Below are 24029 nucleotides of genomic sequence, written 5' to 3'. Positions count from 1 at the left end.
TTTTCAGTCCCCCTTCGCATTGAATATGTAATACTAAATCACTGAAGCAATACAAAGTCTTGTGTAATGTTGATATCCACCTCCGCTTTCCTCTCAGGTACGTTTGGATCCTCAACAGCCTGCTAAGCGGATCCATGAAGATCAATGCCTCCCCCTTGTTCATGCACTGCGTCATCCTTCACGGGATTCCAGATTTCAACTCCGCAAGAGGTTAAACACATATTGTTTATCACTGTATATTGTTTCAAAGAAAATACCATCACTTCTAGCATGGCACAAAGAAAGGAATTCGGAGACAGCCACATCAGAGTTCGAGGGGTAAACAAAAGTGGAGTCTGATTGGAACCGTGTCTCTCTTTTTCCAACTCTCACAAGCATGCTCAAACAGATAGAGGTTGTTTACATAAACAGAACTGAAGAAATGAACTTCCCAGTTCCAAGTGAAACCATGGGAACACACACATGCGCATTTTCGTGTGTACACGTAAATTGCTGTTTTCACTAATTTTACTGAAACAACAAAAAGGTTTTCATCACATCGTGGAGCTCAAATCCCTTTCTCACAGCAGCAGCTTATCACACTTCAGCTGTGAGCAAAACAAGCCAGGAAGCATCTCCTGAATATTTTAGCTAACTGGTTTCTCGAGGTCTTGATAAGAAGGAACCTGTGACTAACATTTTGAAAACACTTTGTCCTTTTTTTATATATAGTGTGCTGTCCTTACATCAAGGTCTACCAGGGAATGCAAGCAGTGTATTCATCTGGATTCTAGTAAGTAGCTTACACATGTGGTACAGTAATTTGAACATTATAGTTTACTTCAAAGTATGTAGGAAGGCTTTAAAGCAGTTTTCTGTTTTAGTTAGTTTAATGTTAATTTGAATTAGTTACTGCTTTCTGTAAATATCTGTAATTGCTTCCACACTCCGGCTCCATGCGACAGACTTCTGTTGTTTTTGTTTAAGTCACATTGGTCCAGGCCACAGAGACCGTGTATGCATCATGCTGGAGCCTGCGCAGCTCCTAAAAGGGGACATCATGGTAGGGAAAAAACACAAACTGCGTTTTCAGAAGTTGCGAAATCTGCGCTTTTGTATTCATTGTGACATTTGTTTTTTTGTCTCTCGTAGATTAAATGCTATCATAAAAGTGAGGTGACTTCAGAGCGTGAGGTTATTTTCCGGGTGCAGTTTCACACGGGAGCAGTACAGGGTTACAACCTGATGTTTGAAAAAGAGGACATGGAGACTGCCAACAAAGGTAGACCTAGAAAAAAAAATCCCATGAACAGATCTCATCACCCCGCTGATAGTAAACAGCAACTCCTCAACTCTGCACAGCATCTGCGAGGTTCAGCTTGAACTTAATTTAGACATGCTGCTTTTAGACCAATAATTTGGTTTCCCCAAACATGTTACAATTACCGAGAGAGCTGCAAACTAACAGCAACTTTCATCTTACTGGTTCTGGCTCTCATTTATGCACTTCTCTCCTTTGTGCTGTCAATTCAGACCCCAGATTTCCAGATTATGGTAAAGTGGAGCTGGTTTTCTCCGAGGGACCAGAGAAGATCCCAGGTAGACTTCTAACTCTTTATCTTTATTTAAAATTACTATAGGGAGTAGTAGGAAAATTTGAAAACCAGATACAATGTTCTCTTCTACTTTTTTACGTGCTGTCCCCTCCTCTGGTCATCTCCCTCTGCCCCCTGATGAGAAGGGAAATGTAGTGTGAAGTGTGTGCTGACAGAGAGGCAAAGAAGCACAGCATGAGCTGCAACAGAGGCCCCACAAACTATGTGGGGCCTCTGTGCAGGTCTGGTATACAATGAAATGTATATATTTCTATTGTCTGCTCTGTTTTTGATTAAGTCTTTTGGTCATCAGCCATATTGTGGTGGCACTTTCTATTACAGCTTGGTAATAATGTGGTTCCTGAGGGGTAATAAGAAGGTAATAATATGGAAATAACAAGTTATTAACACTTAAATACCAAGAATACCGAGTAATAACTAGGTAATATGTTCTGTCAACAGTGGTTATACTTGAGTAATATTAAACTGATATTTACATATTTAGGAAAGAAGTGTGGAAACAAACTGCATTGGTTGACAGCACTACTTAGTAATAAAATAGGGCTATAAGTTATATAATAACAATATAATCACCTTCTAGCAATAACATCTGAGCATGTGAATTTTTATATACTGAAATATACTGAATACTAATATTAGTTGATTGTGCTTTGTTTCTCCTCTAAGGTAGCAGTTTAAATATTGTTTTTGCCGCTGTGGCTAATGACGTGGACAATGAGCAGTAGTTTATGGGTAATAACCAGCAATCATGAGTGTAAAATACAAAACTTCACATTTTTAGTAATGTTTCCTGCATTTAAACCTAGGACTCTAAAAATATGTCAGTATTTGCTAGATGTAAGTAAATAATAATGACTCAAGCGTGGGTTTATGCTATACAGCTTATTTGTTGCTACACTAATAGAATACAGGCCACTCTGGTTCTGACAAGAGTTGAGTAAATGCAAGAAGAAAATGAGCACCCTTTAACATCCTGACCATATGACAGCTCAGCTTGGCTGCCTTTTAATAATAAAACAGTTTCTCTGAATATGAATTTGCGTTTTCATTTGTAATAGCATTCAGCTTGTTTGAAGTTACATATTCTACCAAGGTTACCAAGCTGTAATAGAAAGAGCTACCAATAATATTTTTGCTGATGATTTGGGGTCTTAAATAAAAACCTTAATTTTATTTTATCTTAGTTTGTAGTCAGCCCACAAATTAAATAAAATAGTTTCTTTAAAAGGCAGCGCGGTGGCACGGTGGTTAGCACTGTTGCCGCACAGCAAGAAGGTCCTGAGTTCAATTCCACCATCAGGCCGGGGCCTTTCTGTGTGGAGTTTGCATGTTCTCCCCGTGTTTGCGTGGGTTCCCTCCGGGTACTCCGGCTTCCTCCCACCGTCCAAAGACATGCAGCTTGTGGGGATAGGTTAATTGGATAATCCAAATTACCACTAGGTGTGAAAGTGAGTGTGAATGGTTGTCTGTCTCTGTGTGTTGGCCCTGCGACAGACTGGCGACCTGTCCAGGGTGTACCCCGACAGCTGGGATAGGCTCCAGCCCCCCCCCCCCGCGACCCTGAAAAGGATAAGCGGAAGTGAATGGATGGATGGAGTTTCTTTAAAATTTAAAAATAAAAATGTTCAGAAATGACATGGCTTTCCTGCTATCAGATTAATGAGAAGGGTCAGTGCTACTTTCCAGTCACTTTACGATATATATGACACTACAGCCAGCTTAACATAGCATGCAAACTGGACAGTAATGTGTGTGTTTGTTTGTTTTTTTGGGTTTTTTTTATTCCAGGTGCTGACAAGTGGAAAAATGGAGGAGATGTTATTGTGGACTACAACACAGCAGATCCTCTAACTCGCTGGGACTCGTACCAGAACATCTGTGATGGCGAAGGTACTGTTGTGATGCCTCAGTGGTCTTTACATGACTCACAAGACTAGTATTCATCCAACTTTATTTCCTTATCATTTTCCCAGCTTGCAGTGCGTTCTTTCCCTTTTACATTTACATGAACACATGCACCCTTTTTTTTTTTTTTTTTTTTTTTTTTTTTTTCCCTCTCTTGGTTATTAACCCCCCTTGACAGGGCCTGTTGTGCATGTTAGTGAGTGGCTACAGCGTGATCGCAATAACATCGACGCAGTCACCACTACATGTTATGGGTGTTTCTATAGGAGTGGGACTTCAATCCAAGTTATGACACTTTCGAAGCTAAACTTACCTTTTAGACTTCAGGGTGATGGAGATGGCATGGAGTGTGTCTGTGTGAGGGAGAGGGAGGATTGTTGTTGTACGCAGGAAATGCTGGGTTCAAAGGAAGAGCAGTCAGTTCTCAGGAGATTTCTGTTTTGTTGTTTCATGAAATGAAAGGCATGCTTTAACCCACTCACACATACACACTCTCACTACCGCCCACACACATACACACGCACATATATATATATATATGTGCGGGTATATATACATTCTCACACACACACACACACACACACACACACACACACACACAGAGCCACCCTGTCAGGGCGTCCCGTCCTAGCTGTGGTTGTTGCTCTCCACTCGACCACAGAATTCACAACAACCTCCCAGAATAGAGCAACGTGGTAGTGGCATTAAAACACAGATCCACCCTGTTCCAGAATTCATTGAGTGTTTTTATAAGCTAAGTTCAGCATGCCTTTTTTTTTTTTTTTTTTTTTTTTTTTTGTTGCTTTTTTTTTTGCTTTCATTTGAAATACTCCAATAGATTTCTTCATGCTCACTTGTGGGAATGCAATAAAAACACAACCACTCAAATTTAAGAATTCATCAAAGCAAAGCAATGACAACAACAAAGAAGCATTTTTTTCTATTGCCTCGATTCCCGAGCATTCATGTGGGATATTTACAGCCTTATTTTTCTCATGTAAACGCTACATTTGAGAAGCAAGACTAGGAGCTTTGTTGGAATTCTACATCCACTTACCACCCCGTCTTCTGGCAGGACTAGTTTACCTCCGTGAGGCTGTCACTCGGAGCTTCTTCAGGAGGAGGAAGTCTAGGAAACGTTTGCCACTTTAGTGCTAATATTTTGAAAAGAAAACCTCATTTACTTCAGTGGCTTTTCTTCAATCGTCAGTGTGTGTTTATCTCCTTGTGTGAATTGATGGCTAACAAAATTGTTAATTCAAGAAAGGTTGTTGACTATTTATTTATTTTATTTTTTTTAAATGTATGTGGCGGCAGTGTTGGTTTTTTTTGTTTTTTTGTTTTTTTGTTGTTGTTTTTTTTTTATTTAAATAGAAAGGCGGATATCCATGGAAATGTCTCCTCTTTGCTGTAAATAATCCAGCATTTTTCATTGGACTTTTTCCCTAATTAAATGCACTTCTGTATAATATGGTCACAGCAACCAATATATAATGTCCTAATTATAACATAGAATACAAATAGTTCAAAAATGTTAGTCCACATTAAATGAAAGCAGATCCTGTAAAAGTTGATTAAATGGTTTTGGAAAGGTTTTGAATGATACTTTGATACTTGAAATCCTCTGACAAATTAACTAAAAAAATGGATAGATGTCTTTTTTTTTATTTCTTTTTAAATCATAGACGGTTACATTTTGTTTTTGTCTTCTTCTGAAGTGATGATTTGGACTTGAGGGTGAAGTGTCAAATTAACTATGGAGCAAGCTGTGTTATTTGCCAAATTACATTCACTTTATTTTAAAAATAAGCTACAAAATGCACAAATCCTATAAAACTGTTTAAAAGGTCAAGTTCAGTGACATATTAGTTGAGTGTCTAGTGTTTCTTTCCTCTGTAAAGTTGAGCATCTTAACATGAGATGGGAGATTGACTCATATTTGGAAGAATCGCATGAACTTTAATTTTCAACACTTGTGCATTGGTTTTATGAAGCGTGGAGAATCTCAATTTAACTAAGTATATTGAATTTTAGGAAAGACTAGCATCAGATATACACCTATAAAATGAAACCTTTGACTTAAGGCACTGAAAGACTGTATCTCTTCTGTTTCTGATTACTGTGTTGACCATGTCAACTCCAAAACTAAGAAAATAAAACTTTCCTCATGGTGAGATACTGCTAGGGTTGAGTATTGTTCAATAATAGTCATTATTTGTTCATCTCTTTGTACAGTGGAATTTAAAGTGATTCCCTGTGTGCGGCAGTATACAGATCGTAGGCACATGCAGAAGGCTGGGTGGAAGCAAATGAGGATGCTCATCATCATTATGTGTTTGACTCACATTTTTGGCATTCGTGGGGTGCAGGATGGTAGTAACTGAGAAGGAATGGAAAGGGTTGGGTAATTGCATAGGCATACACAACCAGACCTCCTCCTGTGATACAAAAGCAGCTGGAGGAGCAGTCCTGGTTTCGCTGCTTTCGTGCACTGTAATTGGTAGATTATTCAGAGACTGACCATACCACAACAGCCAAAATGATGAATGCTTGATGTAAATGGTTTGACTGATTTTCTTAGGTTTGCTACCTAAAAACACGTTTGGTAAACCATCTATGGCTTTCTTAATGTCAAGATTGGTAAAACTGTTTTGAAAACAATGCGTGAACCCCGTAATTGGGTTTGAGGCACATCTGTTTCTTGCCTGCATTGTGCATGAGGGCATCGGGCGTGTAATTTCACGACACACAAGAGTAAAAGAAAAACAAACTTGGCTGCCACTTTTCGTGAAATTTGCCCCGAGGTCCCTGCAGACGCTAATGACTGCTTTAATTGAAAAGTGTCTTTTTGAGGAGCGAAAATTTCTTGAAGTACAAGAATGTTGTTTTCATTCTTTGATCTTCTCTGGCCTGCCCTCTCTCTTTTCTTTCATTCCCTGATTTTTTTTTTTTCTTCTTCCCCCTCTTCTCTCCCCTATGGGGTAGTCCCCTAACGCAAGGCAAGAGGTTGAGGCGGGCTGGTTTCCTCCAGCCCGCCTCAGCTCCTTAGTCCCGCCTCACTTGTTTACATTCCTCTGCCCTTATTTGGAAAACTCAAGGTCTCCCCTCGCCACCAGCCCTCCCTCTTCCCTTGTATAGAGTGCAAACACCTTCCTGGCAGTGAAAGAAAGCAGGGCCAACTTATTCGAAGTCTCTGAATTTGCCCCTTACGATTACCTGTGTGTTAAAAACAATGTCTGCTCCTCTGTGCATTCATCGCCTGTTCAGCTCTTCAAGTTTTATTTCACCGGAGGCTGGGATTGTCTTGTTTGCTTACCTGGCAGGGACCGTGAAGGTAAGAGATTTTATTCTGCAGCCAAATGGGTGGCCATGAAGGAGGAGGCAAGGTGTGGGGGGGTGGTGATGATGAGAGGGATTGATGAAGAAAGATGGCTAGTATTCAGATTCAAACCCGCTTAAACCTTAGTAGAAGGAATTTCCACTAAGACTGGGGGGGAAAAATCCCAGCAGCACATGCCTGAAAGCAGTGTTAAAAAGTGCATTTTGTGTGACGGGAGGGACAAATCATGCAGAGAGAGGGAGGGGGGCTTTTATCATGCATGTCTGGCATTCAAATCCTCTGGTTGTGGATTGACTGAAAAGCAAGTACTTTAAAGCAGTAGGCTAAGGAAGAATTGTAGGAGTCATGTTCCCTGCTCTCTTTTGTTGTAGCGGAGGGAGAGTGACAGTGAGACGGCAGTTCTGCTTACTTGGCAACATTGTTCCCTCACCCTTGGAATTCAACTCCAGACCTCATTTTGCAAGATGTCTAGCGTGGCTGAAACCAGACTTTTCTATTGTCGTGCATGCCGTGATTTAGCTCGGCCTTTCAAAATGACTGACCTCTTGAGATTTATCTGTTACTTCTGAGGATTAAGGAGCTTGTTTGGACATATGCTGAGGGTCAAGGGGCAAGAGCGAGGGAGTTGGGTGGCTTCATCACAGCTGGGTGAGGAATGCAGGGGTCAGAGAAGATCCACAGCTGTCCGACTGTTGCAGCAGCAGATAGAAGACTTCACATCTCATATATAATCTATATAATGAAGAACACCTTTTGCCTGTTATACACGCTACTCTACTACTGCTACTACTAAACAAGCACTCTAACAGTTGGCCTATTGGGAATGGATGAGTGGAATATCTTTAGTTGAAGTAAGTTTAGATTACAGAAAAAATATGTGGTTGAGTCTACATAACATTACACTTTTTTCCCAACACATCTAATTTAATGGCTTGTCTCAGTTCAGTATTATAAGTCACATCTCTCTCTTCTCGTACTCTGTGTTGTAGTCTCTGTTGTCATGGTCATGTGAGGCGTGAGTGTTTGGCGTCTGTAGCGAGTCTTCTCGTTAACAGAGTCTTCTCTTGTCTGTGGTTTCTTGTCCCGTTTGTGCGTCTCTGCTGTTTGTGCGTCTCTGTGTGTGCCCATACCAGCTGACTGTATGAAGCGCCGCATCTCTTCTGTTTTGCAGCACCACGATCTCAAGGCCTAACACAGGACAGGACGGCAAACAAGAGGAGCCCCACCAGAGGAAACGTCGCGCTGGCCCAAGGGCCGCGCACAACCTCCGCAACCTCTAGCCCTGACCACAGTGACCACGCTCTCTCTGTCAGTAGTGACTCAGGCTTATCTAGCACTTCCCTGTGGGCGGACAAACCCACGCCTGTCGCCAGTGCTACCACCACCACCACCACCACCTCCGTCAAAGCTAACCAGGGACCAAGTCAGCAGGAAAAGGTCCAGCTAAAGCGCCTCCTGAGTGGTTTTGGCCTTGAGGATCCGTCACTGGAGGAGATGACTGACGAAGGCGCTAGAGTGGGCGTCCAGCAGGTAGTCCCAGCGCAGGTGCACATCAATGGAGACCCACAACCCCGAGAGAGGGAAACAGACATTCTTGATGATGAAGTCATTACAGGTCACGATCTGCACAGTGTGGACAGCTTGGGAACCTTGTCGTCATCGTGCCACAAGAGCAGCCAGAACTCCCTGCTGTCAGATGGCTTTGGGAGTCCTGGAGGAGAGGAGCAGCAAAGCCAAAGCCAGCACCACATCCACCATATCGCACCTCATCCTATCGAGGACTATGAGAGATCCTATGCTGAGGCTAGAAGGGGCTGTCTGAGCTACAGGAGCAACTCTATAGCCTCCTCTAATCCCAGCAATGCCCCTGTACCCCAGCAGCATGTCTACAGACAGGGAAGCTATTCCACACAGTCCTGGGTTCGGCAGCAGCAAATGGTTGCCGCGCAACACTTTACCTATATGCCAGAGGATGGAAACGATGCAGATCGATTCCACCGGAACAAGCAGGGTGGTAGTCTACCTAAAGCAGGCCTGCCCACTGAACCACAGGGCCTTACCAGGGACTCCGCAGCAGATCTTATTAGAAACGCAGCACCCCACAAAGAACAAACGTCGATAAACAACAACAATAACAACAAACGGGATGAAGAGTTCAAATCTCTCACGAAGGACATCGACAACTCCATCGACCAGCTCAATCAGCTGATCATGGACCTGGATCCCACGTTTGTGCCGAGCCACGGCAGCTCCATTAAGAGAAAAGGTGGAACACCGGTTAACGGCTCGGTCGGCAAATGTTCAAACGGCATCAACCTCAGATTCAGCGATAATAACTCAGCAGACCTGAAAAGCACACAGCAGACAGGTAAGATAGTCAGTCTGGGTGTGGTGGTGGTGGTGATGGTGTTGATGTGGTGTTGTCCTGGAAAAAAACGTGTGACTAATCTCAGACAGGAAGTTGTTTGCCTTGATACAGCAAATAAACACAGAAAAAAAAAAATATAAGCAGCAAGACCTATTTCATCCCAAGTTGTTTTTCTCCAGCACCATCCACTTTTCTTCCACTTCACTCAAGAGCGAACATAACAAAGCACACCTTCTCTCCCCTTCCCACCTGGCGTGTTTTAGGGGCAGAAATAGCAGGGTTGTTGCCAGGTTTTCAGATGTTTTCAGATATTTTCAGAGGAAAGAGCGCTGTCCTGACTTGTTTTTAGCTGTGTGTTTAGCTATCTGAGGGCGGGATCAATGTGGTACATGAAGACAGACAGAGCAGCTATCGTCCTCTCTTCTGAACCTTACCGTCTCAGTGTTTGTTAATAGAGATTTCATCGTGTGCACACAGATATGTCCACAATCAGTGACTATCGTGCACCGAAAGCTCGTTGTTGTGTATAGATGTTCAAAGCACCACATTTGAAATGTGCACTTCATTCCTTCATTTAACATTAATCATCTTTATTGCGTGCCGGTTGTAGTCAGCATCACGCTTCCATCTTTTCTTTTGAGTTCTTATCCATGATTCTGTGACGCTGAAACATCTGCTTTGATTGTTGTTAGACTTGCTGAGCAAACACGGGTTATGCAACACGATGGCTATAGTATCTACAACGATAAAGTTATTTCCTCTTTCTTCAAGTTGAAACTGATTCCTGGAGTCATGCTGAGATTCTTGAAAAGCTGCAAAAGAATTCACATTATCTCCTTCCGTACCTCTCTGCTTCTGTCTACATCTGTAAAATTTAATAGAGCCTAACATTTCTGATAAATATATTCAGAAACCAGAAAAAAAAACATACAGCATTTTTTTTTTTTTAATTAAAATGCAACATTTTTATTCATTTAGTGCAATTTTACTAAAAACTAGTAATGCAGAGGTAATTCAGAAAGCTATCTACGTGGATAAATCACAGCATGCATGCGTGGTTGTAGGAGGGGGGTGCAAAATAGGGAGGCCTGAGGAATTTCCAGAAGAGAAACAAGTCAGCCCGCAGGCGATGTTTCTTTCCGTTTGATTCAACAGGCATACCTGTCTGCACATATCCACTACATGGGTGCACCATTCCAAGTAAAAAAAAAAAAAAAAAAAATGCCAAAGGCGCTAACTTTTCTAATTTGCAAATAACCTGTGGGAAGCATAAGAGTGTTTGTTTATAAAAGTTCTTCACGATATAGGATGTCTGTTTAAAGTTCATGCTTTGGGCCTTGTTTTTTGCACTTTCGAAGTTGCATCTAGGATCTATGCAGCTAGACGTCTTTTTTGCTTGTGTTCATCATGTTATTGCTTGTAGCTTCCATGCTGTTACTCTTTTAAGCATAACACTAGCTGTTTTTACACCTTAACGGAGTTAAAAGGCGTAAAAAGAATATTAGGGCTAAGGAGAGAAGTTGTGTTTTTTTGCTTATAGTGTTAACTAAAAATGATCATCTGAAATTCATTATTAGCCTGGTCAAGTGACAAGCAACATGAAAAGGCATTCATCAACATAATTCCAACATGGCACAAACTGCCTTATCGGTTATTGTCTAGGTATCCCTCCACAATACTGTAGATAATGTATTATACTTCCCATCCCATCCTTACTCTAGAAGTCATGACAGGTTGCAGAAATAATGGTCGATATGGTGCATTTTTCCACGAACACGATCGAGCTGTTTTTTGTTTGTTCATAAGCAGAGAGTGCTTGCTAGCGCTGTCCTTAGACGTTAAACGTGACAAAACTATTGAGGAAAAAACGCCGCGTATATATTGTTTACCATGACTCTGGTTTTACGTGGCCTATCAACACAATTTAAAAACTGGTATATATCACATTGTTGCTTTGTCATCTTAAAGTGGTCATGTGATTGGCTTACCACGACTAAGATATTCTTCCTCAGTCAAACAGCAACACTCATGCGATTGTTTTGCCCCCCCTTAGCTCCAGGTGTTGTGCCAAAAAGTGATCATCTGCCAGAAAGTGATTGTCGTCTGCGGGAGCGCGCGCAGCCGCTGAAAGCTGTAGCGCCCAGATTACTTACGTAGTCAGCTACTTCCATGCAACTGATATAAGGTGCGGTCACCTGAACACAGTTTCAACCGTCTGTTTGTTGAAAAATAGTAACGCGACCTCATTTTCTTGTTCGTAATGGTAACGGCGTTGTAACGTTAGGAATTAGATTACTCGTTACTGAAAAAAGTAACGCCGTTATTCCCATCACTGTTAAAGTGGTTTAACAAGCAAAAAAAAAAAATCATCTGAAAATGATCAGCTACAAGGACTAGAACATAAGGGGGGAAAAGCAGCCAATGTCCAAAGAAAAACTTTAAAAGACCTTCAGAAAGCCTGGAGAACTATTCAAGATCATATTACAAATTTGGCCGCCTAGAACGAAAAATATAAAGAAATAAGGGGTGGCTCAAGAGTTTTGCAAAGTACTCTACATAGACCTGCAGTAAGAAGAAATAATGTCATCTATGCATACAGCTCTGTCTGTGTCATCTGTAGATCAGGCAAAGTGATTAATGAGGCCAGGCATTAGCATTCTTCAGGCCTGAGAGGTCAGAACTCACTGGGAGGGCTCAAATTAACACCCTGGTGCTGAGTGGCCACACTCTTCAGAGCAGTCACAACACTGAACACCCTTCACCCCGAATACACAATGAACACCATCTAGCTAGACCTCCGGCATTCCTCAGCTGTCCACTCAAAACATTACACAAGTGGCAAACCTTTTCACTTTTGTGCATGCCCAAATTCAGGTGTAACACATTCCCAAACTAATTGTGTTATCATAATATATAGTTATTCCTGTGCTATACTGTGTCTGATTTAAGGAGGCTAAGTAAGATGTAATTAAAAACTACCAACATGACAGAGGTGAAGACTGGAGGTTCCATTAAACTGCTTTGATATTGAAGAAATTTGCCATTTGATTCATTGTAATCAGAAAAAAAAGTGTTAGAAATACTGTGATTACTCTGTGTAACCATACTGCTTCAAAAAGTTTTTTAGGAATTCAGTTTAGACAAACCCTGTCTGCACTGTGCGTACTTTCCTCAAAGGTACCAAAGGTCAAAGCACCACTGTTTCTCATTGGTGTCTTTAAGGCACTTCACTTCCTTGAAAGCAGTGATGCATGTAAATCTGTTAACATTTAATGACCTTCTTGCTGCTGTCTACCTGTGTGTATGCAGCTGTCCAATCCAGTGACGGACGAGTGGGCATAACACAGACTCTGAGTTGCCAAGGAAGGGACGTCATAGATCATTCAGGCTTCTGTAACTCAAGATGGGCTGAAGCAGAGGAGTACAGAGGCCAGCAGAGATGTCCCCCCTGTGTGCCACAGTCCCAGGTAGATACAGCACATGTGTGCAGTATATTTAAATGACCTCTTTCCCTCTTAACTTTCAGTTCCGGTTATACATACGTGTGTAATGTTTGTTTCAGCATTCCATATTGTGTCGAAGTGACAGTGCGGATTACAGATCCAACGGCCCAGATGTAGATAATAGTGACATACCTCCACCCACTCCTGCATTCCCCATCTCTCCACCAACACCTTATGGTGAGTACACTGCAGTTCAGTTTTCATACATGCACTAAAGGCCTTAGGGAGCTGTTTGCAATAATCTAGATGCCTACCACCATAGACGAATTGGAATAAGGATCAACCAGCCCTCTGATACAAATGCAGTTTGGCACCCATGTGATTTCCACCTGTGTCTGCTTGTGCAGTGTGAGAATAACATAATATTCAAGTTATGGTCTGTTCCCTGCCTGCTGGATGCTTTACTCAGATGCACCCCTCACCCAATCCATTACTTCCAGTATTGAGAATGTGACTGATTTGTGTCGTGTGCTCCATGTGAATACAGGCAGCGGTGGGCGATGATCCTACCAGCGTGGGGAAACAGCTTATTTGTCTCTGTAACTGTCACCGGATTTCTCAGCGCAGTTGATAATGTGTGTTGTCCCATGCTCATATGCTTTGGGTTTTCAGTGAAAATCTTCTCAGAAGTGACTCACAACAGGAATACTCCATCTCCCAGCATGCAATCTTTTGGAGGCTACAGAACCGACCACGGTGGGTTCTTCAAAGTTCTTCAAACTGAGCTTGTTTTTGGGGTTTTTTTGTCCATTTTCTGAGAAATTAAAATGAAATGACAGAAAAACAACACACCAATAATAATATACATGTATGTTTTTTAAGCATGTTTTCATTACAAAAGAGACAGGACAGGCATTTTGGATTTTTTCTGCGTTATATTATAATAATGCTTGCATTGTTTTCTGTGCAACATCAGCCGTTTTGAGACAGATGGTAAAAGTTGTCTCGAAAGCAGGGAGATTCCTAACCATTGTCTGCCCTTCATGGTTGGTTTTTAAAGAATGTCTGCATGGTCACAACCTGCACAGAAAACCCCTTTTTTGGGACATAACTGTGTTGTTTTTTATATTAAAATCTTTTTTTTTTTCTTCATGTTTTACTTTGGTCTTTATCCAGTGCAGAAAAAAAATCCAGACTGTGAGATTGTTTTTAGAGACGGATGGATGGAGTTTAAGAAAGAGTGCATTTATAGCACTTTGTTCCTACAGGCCTGGTGGACTTTCCAGAATTCTTAAATGTTACCTTTTTTATATTTACTCTTTGTCATAGAGCTCTCTCAAAACTATGAAACTGATTTAAACGTCAATCTAAAGTCTGGTGTTTGATCCAATACAGAGATAAAATAGATCAAACCCGTTTGTTTCCATAGAGATCTACAGTATGTCTAAAGGTTGTAGGTCCTGGGAGCAGATCTGTGTCCCTGCTGTGCCTCTTACTACCTCAGATATTCAGGCAAGAATCGCTGCATTCAGCCCTGCCACATCTCCATGGTTACTGTGGGTCAGGAAGAAAAACAACTTCTCCTCCCCATGAAAGTGTCTCTGTGTACACGAGCGGAAATGGGGACAAGAAGAAACCAGTTACTCTTTCAGCTTTGCACCTCTTGTTTCCATAAACCCAGAGAAAACCTGCCTGCAAAGACACAGTTTGAGTTTTTGGGGATGTCAGTGTGCCCAGACTGACTGAAATAAAGCTTTAGGTAATTGTTGGTGTAGGCGTTTAATTTGTAGCTACCGTTAAGTCTTATTTGCTGAACACCTGGGTGGGTATAAGGCCATACGAACAGTTCTGGTTACATTTCAACTACAATTGTAAGTATTTGTTACTTGAATGAACACCAACCTTTTTCCCTGTGATTTATTTCACGTGTTGCAGAAATTTTCTTTTAAACTTTTCAGAGCTGCTTTTTCTTTTCTTTTTCTTTTTTCTTTTTGCAGCTTTTCTCTCCATACTTATCCCTGCTTATGTTTGTGTTCTTTTAAAATTATAAAATGCATACCTTGACTCGGACTCTGTGCAGAAATGTGCTTTCTAACATTCTGTATTTCGTCTTACACAGAACCCAGGGAATATTCAGAGATCAACCATTTCGGAGTGGAGAGTTTGCCAGACCCCTCCATTAACTGCCACAGGACACAAAGTTCCTCATACTCTGCCTCTATTGTTGGGAGCCTTCAGCAGACAGACAGGTAGAGCTCTGACTTACACAAAAACTCCAAGCACCTTTTTTTTTTTAGATCCTGTGTTAACACCAGCAGTAATAAAATGCTCCCATAATCTGTTTTTCCCCAGTTCAAACAAGAACCAGCACTGGCCAGAGCATCCTGTCCTGAGCCACCACTCCTCTTTGAGTAGCTACCCCTCTGCAAGACAACCTCTGCCACACTCCGTGTCACTGGACTATGGCCACCACTCTCCTCCCCTTAACCACCCCCACATCCACCCTGCCCCGAATGCTCACAGCTCTCCTCGAAGCAACCAGCGAAGCCATATGGCTAACTATACTCTCAACCATAGTCCTGCTCAAAGCTTTGAGGAACAGGATGACTCGTGTCTCGGCTATGCCGCAGACTGTCCAAACCTGGACAGGGATCTTTTACCCTCAATGGATGGGCAGAATCAGTTAGCACAAATGCAGCCTCCACTTCTGCCTGAAAAGAAGAGGACGTCAGATGGGGAGCATTCGCTGAGAACAGCCTCTCCAGCCCTCAGTGGATTCTCAAGTCCCCACAGTGGTAGCTCCCTGAGTATTCCTTTCCCTAACATCTTGCCTGACTTGTCAGCTCAGACGCCAGGCACAGCCTCACCTCTGCCAGGTAAGCTAGGGTCTGCTAAAGAAACTGAAAGCCTCGTGGGTGTCATACGGCTCGTTGAGTGATTTTTGTTGTTTTCTTTGTCTGTGTATTTTCCAGATGTGCTAGCCAACAAGCAGGTTACTGTAAAATTTGTGCAGGATACATCAAAATTCTGGTACAAGCCAGACATCTCGAGGGATCAAGGTAGGTGCCAAATGTAAACACTTTTTTGTTAAGAAAATTCTCGAGCTACTTCAATCATTGTTTCTCTCTCTTCAGCTATTTCAGTCTTGAAAGACAAGGAGCCAGGCTGCTTTATTGTGCGGGACAGCCACTCCTTCAGGGGGGCCTACGGTCTGGCTATGAAGGTGGCTACACCCCCTCCCTCAGTTCTTCAGCAGAACAAAAAAGGTATGGTACATGTGGGTGATTAAAAGACGGCATGAGCACTTCAACATTTGGGACAGACATATTTGCTGGCTTTTTATGTCTGTGTGTTAAATATTGAGTTAAAATCTGTGTGAATAACTTTGCGTAAGACACTGGAAGTGGGTGGAAGCGATTCTAATACAGAAATCCCAACAAGCAAAGCAATCCAACACTTAATTTTATTAAATACAGTTCTGTTCAGTTCAGTTTTATTTATATAGCGTCAAATAACAACAACAGTCACTTTAAGGTAAACACTTGGCAACAGTGGAAAGGAAAAACTCCCTTTAAACAAGGAGAAATCTCTGGCGGCCATCTGCTGCGACCAGTTGACCGGTCCTTCTGCTTTGAATAATCGTGCAAAGGTAACCTAAAGCTCCCTTGGAATGTGCAATATACTTTAAGTGGATCATTCGGGTCAGTTTGTATTTGTATTGTACATAACACATACACAACATACATAAATATCTCTGGGAAATAAACATACATCACAGTATTACAGAATTTCATTGATAGTTAAGATATTAGAGATTGGTCCAGTGGTCTGGACAATCCTGGGAATGGTGCATAGCATAAGCACAGACAAAGCCATCTTCAGTTACAGCCCACTGTGCGCACCATCACAGTGGAACCTAAGAGTCCCTCTCTCCCTCTGCTTGTGAGTGAACTCCTGTCTTTCTGTTTCTCTCTCCTGGGCATCATCATCACGATGCCAAAGGGACCCCTATTGCCTGATACTCTTAGATGTACAGCTAACGTTTCACTCATTAACAAAAGATGTGCTGGGTCTGTAAGCCTGCTATAATCCCAGTGTCTTCTTGTGCAAGTGCACTTTCCCACATACTGTAACTGTCTTTCTGAGAAGTCTGTCAGTCCCACAACTGAAGTCAAAACAAGATTTTTGTTTGGTCATCAACTTCCTGGTTTGTTGGTTTAGCATATTTAGAAAATAGGCTAAAGTTGTTTTTTTTTTCTTTGTTTGTTTCTTTGTTTTTTTGGTAACAAACACGCAGTCTCTAGAGGACTCTGGTCAAACATTCTCTGGATTGTTTCCACATGTAAGGAAGTACTGACCGAATTACAATACAGACCCAATTTTCTTATTTGGAAAAGGAAAGGAAAGAACACTAAACCCCACACAGTGTGTCAGGAAAAAGTCTGCTTATTCTGAGGGGCACAAAGGATGCCCTTATGCCCTGTCTGCAGTCCTTTCATGTTCCCTTCTCCCCGATTCACACCTGCCCTTTTGTTTGATTTCACCCTTCTTCAATCCAACAGCACCTGTGGTGACATCATGACACAAACCATCTCCAGACTTTGAGCTTTGGGTATTGTGACTGCTTATAAGTGTGAAACCCAACCCACTTTGTGGAGCAGGCTTTTCTCCAAGCTTTTGTATCAAGACATTCCTCACATACGCTCATCCAGCCCCTTCAGAAGAGCTTCTGTTGAATCATAATCCACCTAATCTCTCTAGAGAATGAATGTAGCAATTTAATGTGTTTGACGCAACACTTAAAGGCTGGGAAATTATGTGTGGTACTGAGATAACTGCTATGAGATGTTATGCAAGTCAGAGTAAGTGTAGAGCAGAGGTTAATTTGTTGGTTTGCATGCCACATAGAGCCCAATTTTATGTGAAGTGGGTCGGAAAAACCTTTTACTATAACTCATATGTTTATGTTCTTTTTTTTTCTTTTTGTGTAAAGACGTTTCTGGAAAATGTTTGCATTTCTTGAACTGTCCCTTTACAAAAATGATGATGAACAAGTTTAAATTTTAAAAAGCGCAGTTTTAACAATATGTTTCATTAGCTATGAGTTCCTAATGAAAGATCACAACAGATTTCCATCATCTTTGACTATTTTGGAACTAGTAATTTACTTCTCTGTAATGCGAACAACGAGGAATAGCAGTGCAGACGAGTATTTTTTTTTTTTATTCAGAAAGAAAGAAAAAGTGATAATTAATGACTTCCCTGCAGTTTTCAAACTTGCCATAGGCCAGACAGGATTCTTGGGCAGGCTCCAGGGGCGCCAAGTTTTACACCCCCAATTCTAGATTTTCAAATACAAGAAAGTTTGCTGAAAAGAAAGTATACTATTCTAGCTAGTTACGTATTTCTTCTTTCTTTTTCTAACAGGAGGAGATTTGGCCAATGAATTAGTGCGCCACTTTCTGATTGAGTGCACACAGAAAGGAGTGCGGCTGAAGGGTTGCCCCAATGAGCCATATTTTGGTAAGACTTTTACATGGTTAGCAAACATCAGTGACACCATCTGGATTTTTGGCTACACTACAGAAATTGTATTGTACCACCACCAGTAGAGGGCAGGAGAATTTCATGAACGCCAAATAACAATAGATCATAGACTGTGATAGACTGGAATTTACCCATACAGTGTTTCATGGTTTATGTCTGATTTCTGTGGCATTTTTTTGTGCCCCGCTTTCTTCAAATATAGCAACTATTGAAGATATATAATCAAATTAAGTGTTCCACTGATGAGAATTTTATTTTATCGTGGTGATAGAAGTTTTTCTCTGTTGTTTTTTCTCCTTCTTTTTCTTTTTTCTGACAGTTTGCAATTTTTCATGAAATCTTGCATTTTTTTAAATAAACATGTCATTAACCAAAACAGATTTATAACTAGAATTCTAATTTAATATGGTATTGTTTTACAGGAAGCTTAACCGCATTGGTCTACCAACATTCAATCACTCCTCTGGCCCTGCCCTGTAAACTTATCATACCTGACAAAGGTAGTATTCAAGTTGTGGCTACCAACATCTGCCTCTCTATGTTTAACTGTCTGCCAGCTTAGTGTTTTCATCTGCTGATGTAACTGTTGAGGGTTTTTTTTGCTGGATAATCTCATTGTTTTCTTGTTCGCAGATCCTCTTGAAGATGTCAGTGAGAACACCTCGCAATCAGTAACAAACTCTGCCGCTGAGCTGCTAAAACAGGGAGCAGGTAATCAGGTTTCTTATATCAGTTGCTATGAAAAGACACTGTCACAAACAGGTGGCCTGACTTAATACGAACGCTGACGCAATCTCTGTGTGCTGTTCTGTTGTAGAAATGAGCCATTTTCCTTGTCCTGTTATTATGCCGTGTGTCACCCAATGCACTCGCTTTGCCGTTATTTGCGCTTTGCAAATCCAAGTGTAATTTTGAATTTGTCTGCTGCTGCAGCCTGTAATGTTTGGTTCCTGGGCTCTGTGGAAATGGAGTCACTAACGGGTGTCCAGGCAGTGCAGAAGGCCACCACTATGGTCCTGAACTCTAACGCTACACCAACCTCCACTGTGGTCCACTTCAAAGTTTCTTCTCAGGGAATCACCCTCACTGACAACCAGAGAAAGTGAGTAAACATAGTTTTTGCATTCTTCATATATGCATAGCCTAGCAATTTCTTACCATAATTTTGCTTCTTTTAGGCTCTTTTTCAGGAGGCATTACAATGTCAATACAGTAATATACTGTGCTCTGGACCCTCAAGATAGAAAGTAAGTATTGTTGATTTAATGTCAAAACACATGCCCACTTGCTATTTGTGTTTCACTAGTTATTATAGAGAAGTATGTCAGTTGCATGTTGTGAATGGGTGATGGGTATTTATTTAATATGGTTTTCATTTTTTTGACCACTTGAATCCCTTTTACACTACAAGTCGCACTGACTGGCCTTTATTCTCTAAAGTATCTAGGAAAATCCAAAATATGGCAAAAGATTAATTTAAATAACTTCATGCAAATCTAATTGACACTTTTGAATGTAAGTATTTAGGTGGATTCAGTGTAGCAAAAATGACACTATTATCCCTTTTTTTACTTCCAATAGGTGGAAAAAAGATGGCTGCCCATCAGCAAGGTATGTAGATAATTATATTTTTGCACAGAGACAATGAAAGCAGTTCTTTTTAAAGGTGCACTGCCTGTTTGAGGCAGATGACAGTAATGCTACTAACTACACTGCTCCTCCTCTGCAGAATCTTCGGCTTTGTGGCGAGGAAAACTGGCACTTCGACGGGCAACGTATGCCACCTGTTTGCTGAGCATGACCCCGAGCAGCCAGCAAGCGCTATTGTCAACTTTGTGTCAAAGGTGATGATTGGTTCACATAAGAGTAAGTAGAGGACAAAGCAGATCACTTGGACAGACGTTTGCAACGTCTAGAACAACGAATGAAAGACTGAGAGGCTGAAGAACGGACTAAATATAATGACTCGAGATGGTGATGATCTGAATTTGAACTGAAAAACGTGCAAATGTAAAGTGATCACTGTACGAGGACATTCAGCGACACCTTTAATCGAAAAGTATAAATAACTTTTTAAAAATTTTGTTCCTTTCAGTGCATGAACTGTAAATTAGCTACATAACAAATAACAAAATCATTATCATTTTCACATTGTTTACAACTGTAATGTCTTACACAGTAATACAATCATTATTAACATATTTTAAGTTCCTCATACTAAAGCTGCTTTTCTTACTCATTCATAGCATTTTATGGACCAACCAAGAAAACCCTACATTGTTGTATGTTTCTCTCATATTTAACCAAAAAAGAAAGGATAAAAAAAAACTTCATGCAAGCATTCATTAAGATTTCTTTAGTTGTATCTGATGTAGAAACACCTCATCTAACCAAGCAGGCAGGATTTAAAAACATGCAAAAGCAGTGTTGCAAATGTGTATGATTTGGACTTTGTGCCTAACTTCATCACATGCATGATTATTTTATCTATGCAATGTAAATGTTGTTTTTGCTTCTTTTTTTTTAACGTGTAGTTTTGTAAAATGTGCTGCATGTAAGTGGCTTTTTTGAAGGTGTTAAATCAATTTTGCCATAAGATGTATTGGAGTATGACCACTTTTAAAGCTGTCAACATTTTAATGAAAGTGTGAGCGTGCATTTGCGAGTGTTTGAATGAGAGAAATTGTAGAAAGATATTTTAATGAAACCATAATATTCTTTTATTATATATATTCTGCTTTGACAGTAACCGATTAAAAACACATCAGTACTTTTGTAGATGGTACAAAAGACTAAGAATGTAGGGTTACCTTGTGACCTCGGTTCTCTGAGTAAAGAGTCGATTGTGCCAATTCTAGGGCTGCTTGGAGATCAAATTATCAGTGATTTCACGCCAGCACAGGTGCTCTATAAGTGAGCCAGAGTGTCTGTCCACACGCCCTGAATAGCATTGGGATTATCCTTGTACATATCAAATATGTAACAAATTGAAGATTGAGATCAACACTGCAATCTTTCAGTGTCAAAAATAAAGCAGTATACACATACCCCCCCCCCCCCCCTTTTTTAATATTTATACTAAATGTGTAAAAGCACACATCCACACACAGGCTGCTATGTTACAAGAACAAATGCTGTTATTAAAAAGAAAACAAAGAAGAAAGAAAGAGGTCAGTGTTGGAATTTGCACAAATAGGTTTAGTGTTTAGCACACTCAGCTAGTCATCTGTCAGTGATACACATTTGCTCCTGACCATTTTATCCAGAGAGGGATCGACAACCACACTAACAGCTGGTGTTATTCTTGCATCAAGTGCACGCTTATTATCACTTTCCATGACCTATTATGTGTACCTCATCCTTATCTCATTCAATACTGTGCCTCGGTGTAAAACATGCTACATGTGAACGATTTATTTGTATATGGGCATTTCCATGTTTTTGTTGACTTGTAAATACTAATCATAATGAAACATTTATTTAATCTTGATCCACTAGATTCAGCAACTAGTGGGAGTATTAGCCTTGTACCCAGAGCTGTAAATATCAGGCTGTTTGTTGGTTTTTGCATGAACTGTAGCGGTGGTAGATTGGGTAATTGAATCCCTTTTATTAGAAAAGGGTTAGCTCTGTCTTGTGTCCTTGTATCTCTGTGCTAAGCTATGCTGTGCAGCCTTATGTAAGTATAGAGACACCAGGATGGTAATATCTACCAGCAAAGGAGCAAATAAATGAAATTTGAATACACCGCTGTTGGTTGGCTTCAATCCGGTAAACAAATACATAAATAAATAGTTCAGGATTATTAAGAGTAACTTTGTAAATGTAATGGTATTGGTATTGTGACATTTGAAATATATTGAATACATTTGAATATTATGAGTTTGTCATAACTGCAGGGAGGCTGCAGATGAATGCTGCTAAACCAAAGACTCTAAGCACAATTCCAGCTTTTCAGGTCTTAGCAACATCAGCTGAACTGATAGCTAAGGCATTTTAGCTTTAGGCTTCTATATAAACATTCCACTGTATTTGGTATCTGGCTATTTTCTCAGAAAATAAATGATAAGTAAAAAAAAAAAGGCTGTGGACCCAGTAAATTTATTTTATCAGTGGAAATAAATGGTATACAATCAGAGATCGGTGTATTAGGTACACTGTGTTGGATCCCCTTAAATTTCAGAGCTGTTTTAATTCTTATTAACATGTCCATGCTGACATGATAGTGTCACACATGTACTATGTGCCGCTACATTATGCATTTGATAATGTACATTGTTAAATGCACATCCGTGATTTAAATCTCCTGTTTCAGCACATTCCAAACTTGCTCTATTTGATTGAGGTCTCGTGACTGTAGGCCAGTACATCAGTTTGAGATGAGATGAGCTTAGTGACATAGTGTGTTATCCTGCTGAAAGCAGCCATCAGATGATGGGTACAGTGTAGTTATAAAGAGACGTGGACATGGTCAGCAACAATACACATGTTGTCATATTCTGGGGTGGCAGACTGTGTGGCGATGGTTGACGAGTGAACCCAAAAGCAGACGTGTGGAAACCAAAGCTTAACTTAAACCAAGAGTGAGCCGTTTATTTAGGCTGAGTGATACAAAAGACAAGACAGGAGGACACTAAAGCAAAACTAACCGGAATACACTGGGAAAACTAAATACTGGAACATGGAACATGAATATCTGAACAGTGACGAGGGAAGAGGAAACACACGGGGAACACAGCTGGGGCAAATAAACATAATGAAAGAGGAGGAAGCAAAACTAAACACACAGGACGTGATACTATCAAAATAAAATGGGAAACACGCAGACTAAGACACACAGACTTGACACTGGAACACCGAAGCAGAAACGAGAGACAAAAATACTGACATGACTGGATACGGAGAACAAGGAGTGAGAGACATGGCGTGACGAGAGGGAGCAAGGGACACGGAAGGAAATGGAGAGGGACATGATGGGCTTGGGGAGAACATACATCAACGCACAACTCAGACAGGGGAGACATGGAATGAGACACAAGGAGGGGAACAAGTAAACAGAAAAGGGAGACAAGACGTGAGGACAAACGACATCTAAAAGAAATGCTCAGTGGATACTAAGAAGCCCAAAGTGTGCCAAGGAAACAACCCCTACACCATTACACCACCAGCGCCTGAACCATTGATATAGTTGATTCATGTTTTCATGTAGCTTACACTGAATTCTAGTCCCATCATCTGAATGTTAAAGCAGAAATCGAGACTCAGACCAGGCTCCATTTTTCCAATCTTCTGTTGTGAGCCTGTTCAAATTGTAGCCTTTTCTGTTTTTAGCTGAAAGAAGTGGCACCCGGTATGGCCCTATGCTGCTGCAGTTCATCTGCTTAGAGTTAGTGTGCTCTTGCTCTGTGTCCTTCACTTTGCTAAGGCCTAATTACAGCTTTGGACTGCCTCAGGGGCCAGATCAACAAGATATTTTGGCCTAGAGGGCGACCGTGGCGCTGTGGAAGCGCATCTGTAACCGGAAGGTTGCCGGTTCGATCTTCGGGCTCTCTGTCCTGGTCGTTGTGTCCTGGGCCGATGGCACGATATGGCAGCCTCGCTTCTGTCAGTCTGCCCCAGGGCAGCTGTGGCTACAACTGTAGCTTGCCTCCACCAGTGTGTGAATGTGAGATTGAATGAATGAATGAATAATGGAATTGTAAAGTGCTTTGGGTGCCTTGAAAAGCGCTATGTAAATCCAATCCATTATTATTAGAGAACTGCTGCTAACTAGATATGTTGTGTTATTTGGACTGTTTTCTATGATGGTCCACCAGCGATGATTGTTCAAG

At 41.1% G+C, this 24029-nt stretch overlaps 1 protein-coding gene across 1 annotated transcript in view; it reads left to right on the top strand.

Annotated features, from left to right (window-relative positions):
- LOC113010056 (tensin-3) overlaps positions 1-21945 on the top strand; it is a 31954-nt gene extending 10009 nt beyond the window's left edge. The window contains exons 7-27 of the mRNA XM_026148864.1: positions 98-210; positions 712-772; positions 967-1042; positions 1132-1261; positions 1513-1578; positions 3384-3485; positions 8012-9208; positions 12518-12675; positions 12771-12888; positions 13324-13407; positions 14771-14900; positions 15004-15527; positions 15624-15710; positions 15786-15917; positions 18079-18174; positions 18621-18698; positions 18832-18909; positions 19132-19300; positions 19377-19445; positions 19780-19809; positions 19928-21945. Of these exons, the coding sequence (XP_026004649.1) occupies positions 98-210; positions 712-772; positions 967-1042; positions 1132-1261; positions 1513-1578; positions 3384-3485; positions 8012-9208; positions 12518-12675; positions 12771-12888; positions 13324-13407; positions 14771-14900; positions 15004-15527; positions 15624-15710; positions 15786-15917; positions 18079-18174; positions 18621-18698; positions 18832-18909; positions 19132-19300; positions 19377-19445; positions 19780-19809; positions 19928-20072 (3643 nt within the window). The 3' untranslated portion in view covers positions 20073-21945. The remainder of the gene's footprint in view (positions 1-97; positions 211-711; positions 773-966; positions 1043-1131; positions 1262-1512; positions 1579-3383; positions 3486-8011; positions 9209-12517; positions 12676-12770; positions 12889-13323; positions 13408-14770; positions 14901-15003; positions 15528-15623; positions 15711-15785; positions 15918-18078; positions 18175-18620; positions 18699-18831; positions 18910-19131; positions 19301-19376; positions 19446-19779; positions 19810-19927) is intronic.
- Positions 21946-24029: the final 2084 nt, after the last annotated feature.

This window comes from Astatotilapia calliptera, chromosome 18 (genome assembly GCF_900246225.1).
Source record: "Astatotilapia calliptera chromosome 18, fAstCal1.2, whole genome shotgun sequence".
Lineage (NCBI taxonomy): Eukaryota > Metazoa > Chordata > Actinopteri > Cichliformes > Cichlidae > Astatotilapia > Astatotilapia calliptera.
The sequence above is the reverse complement of the archived record's forward strand: the minus strand, read 5'-3'. Positions and strand labels throughout refer to the sequence as shown.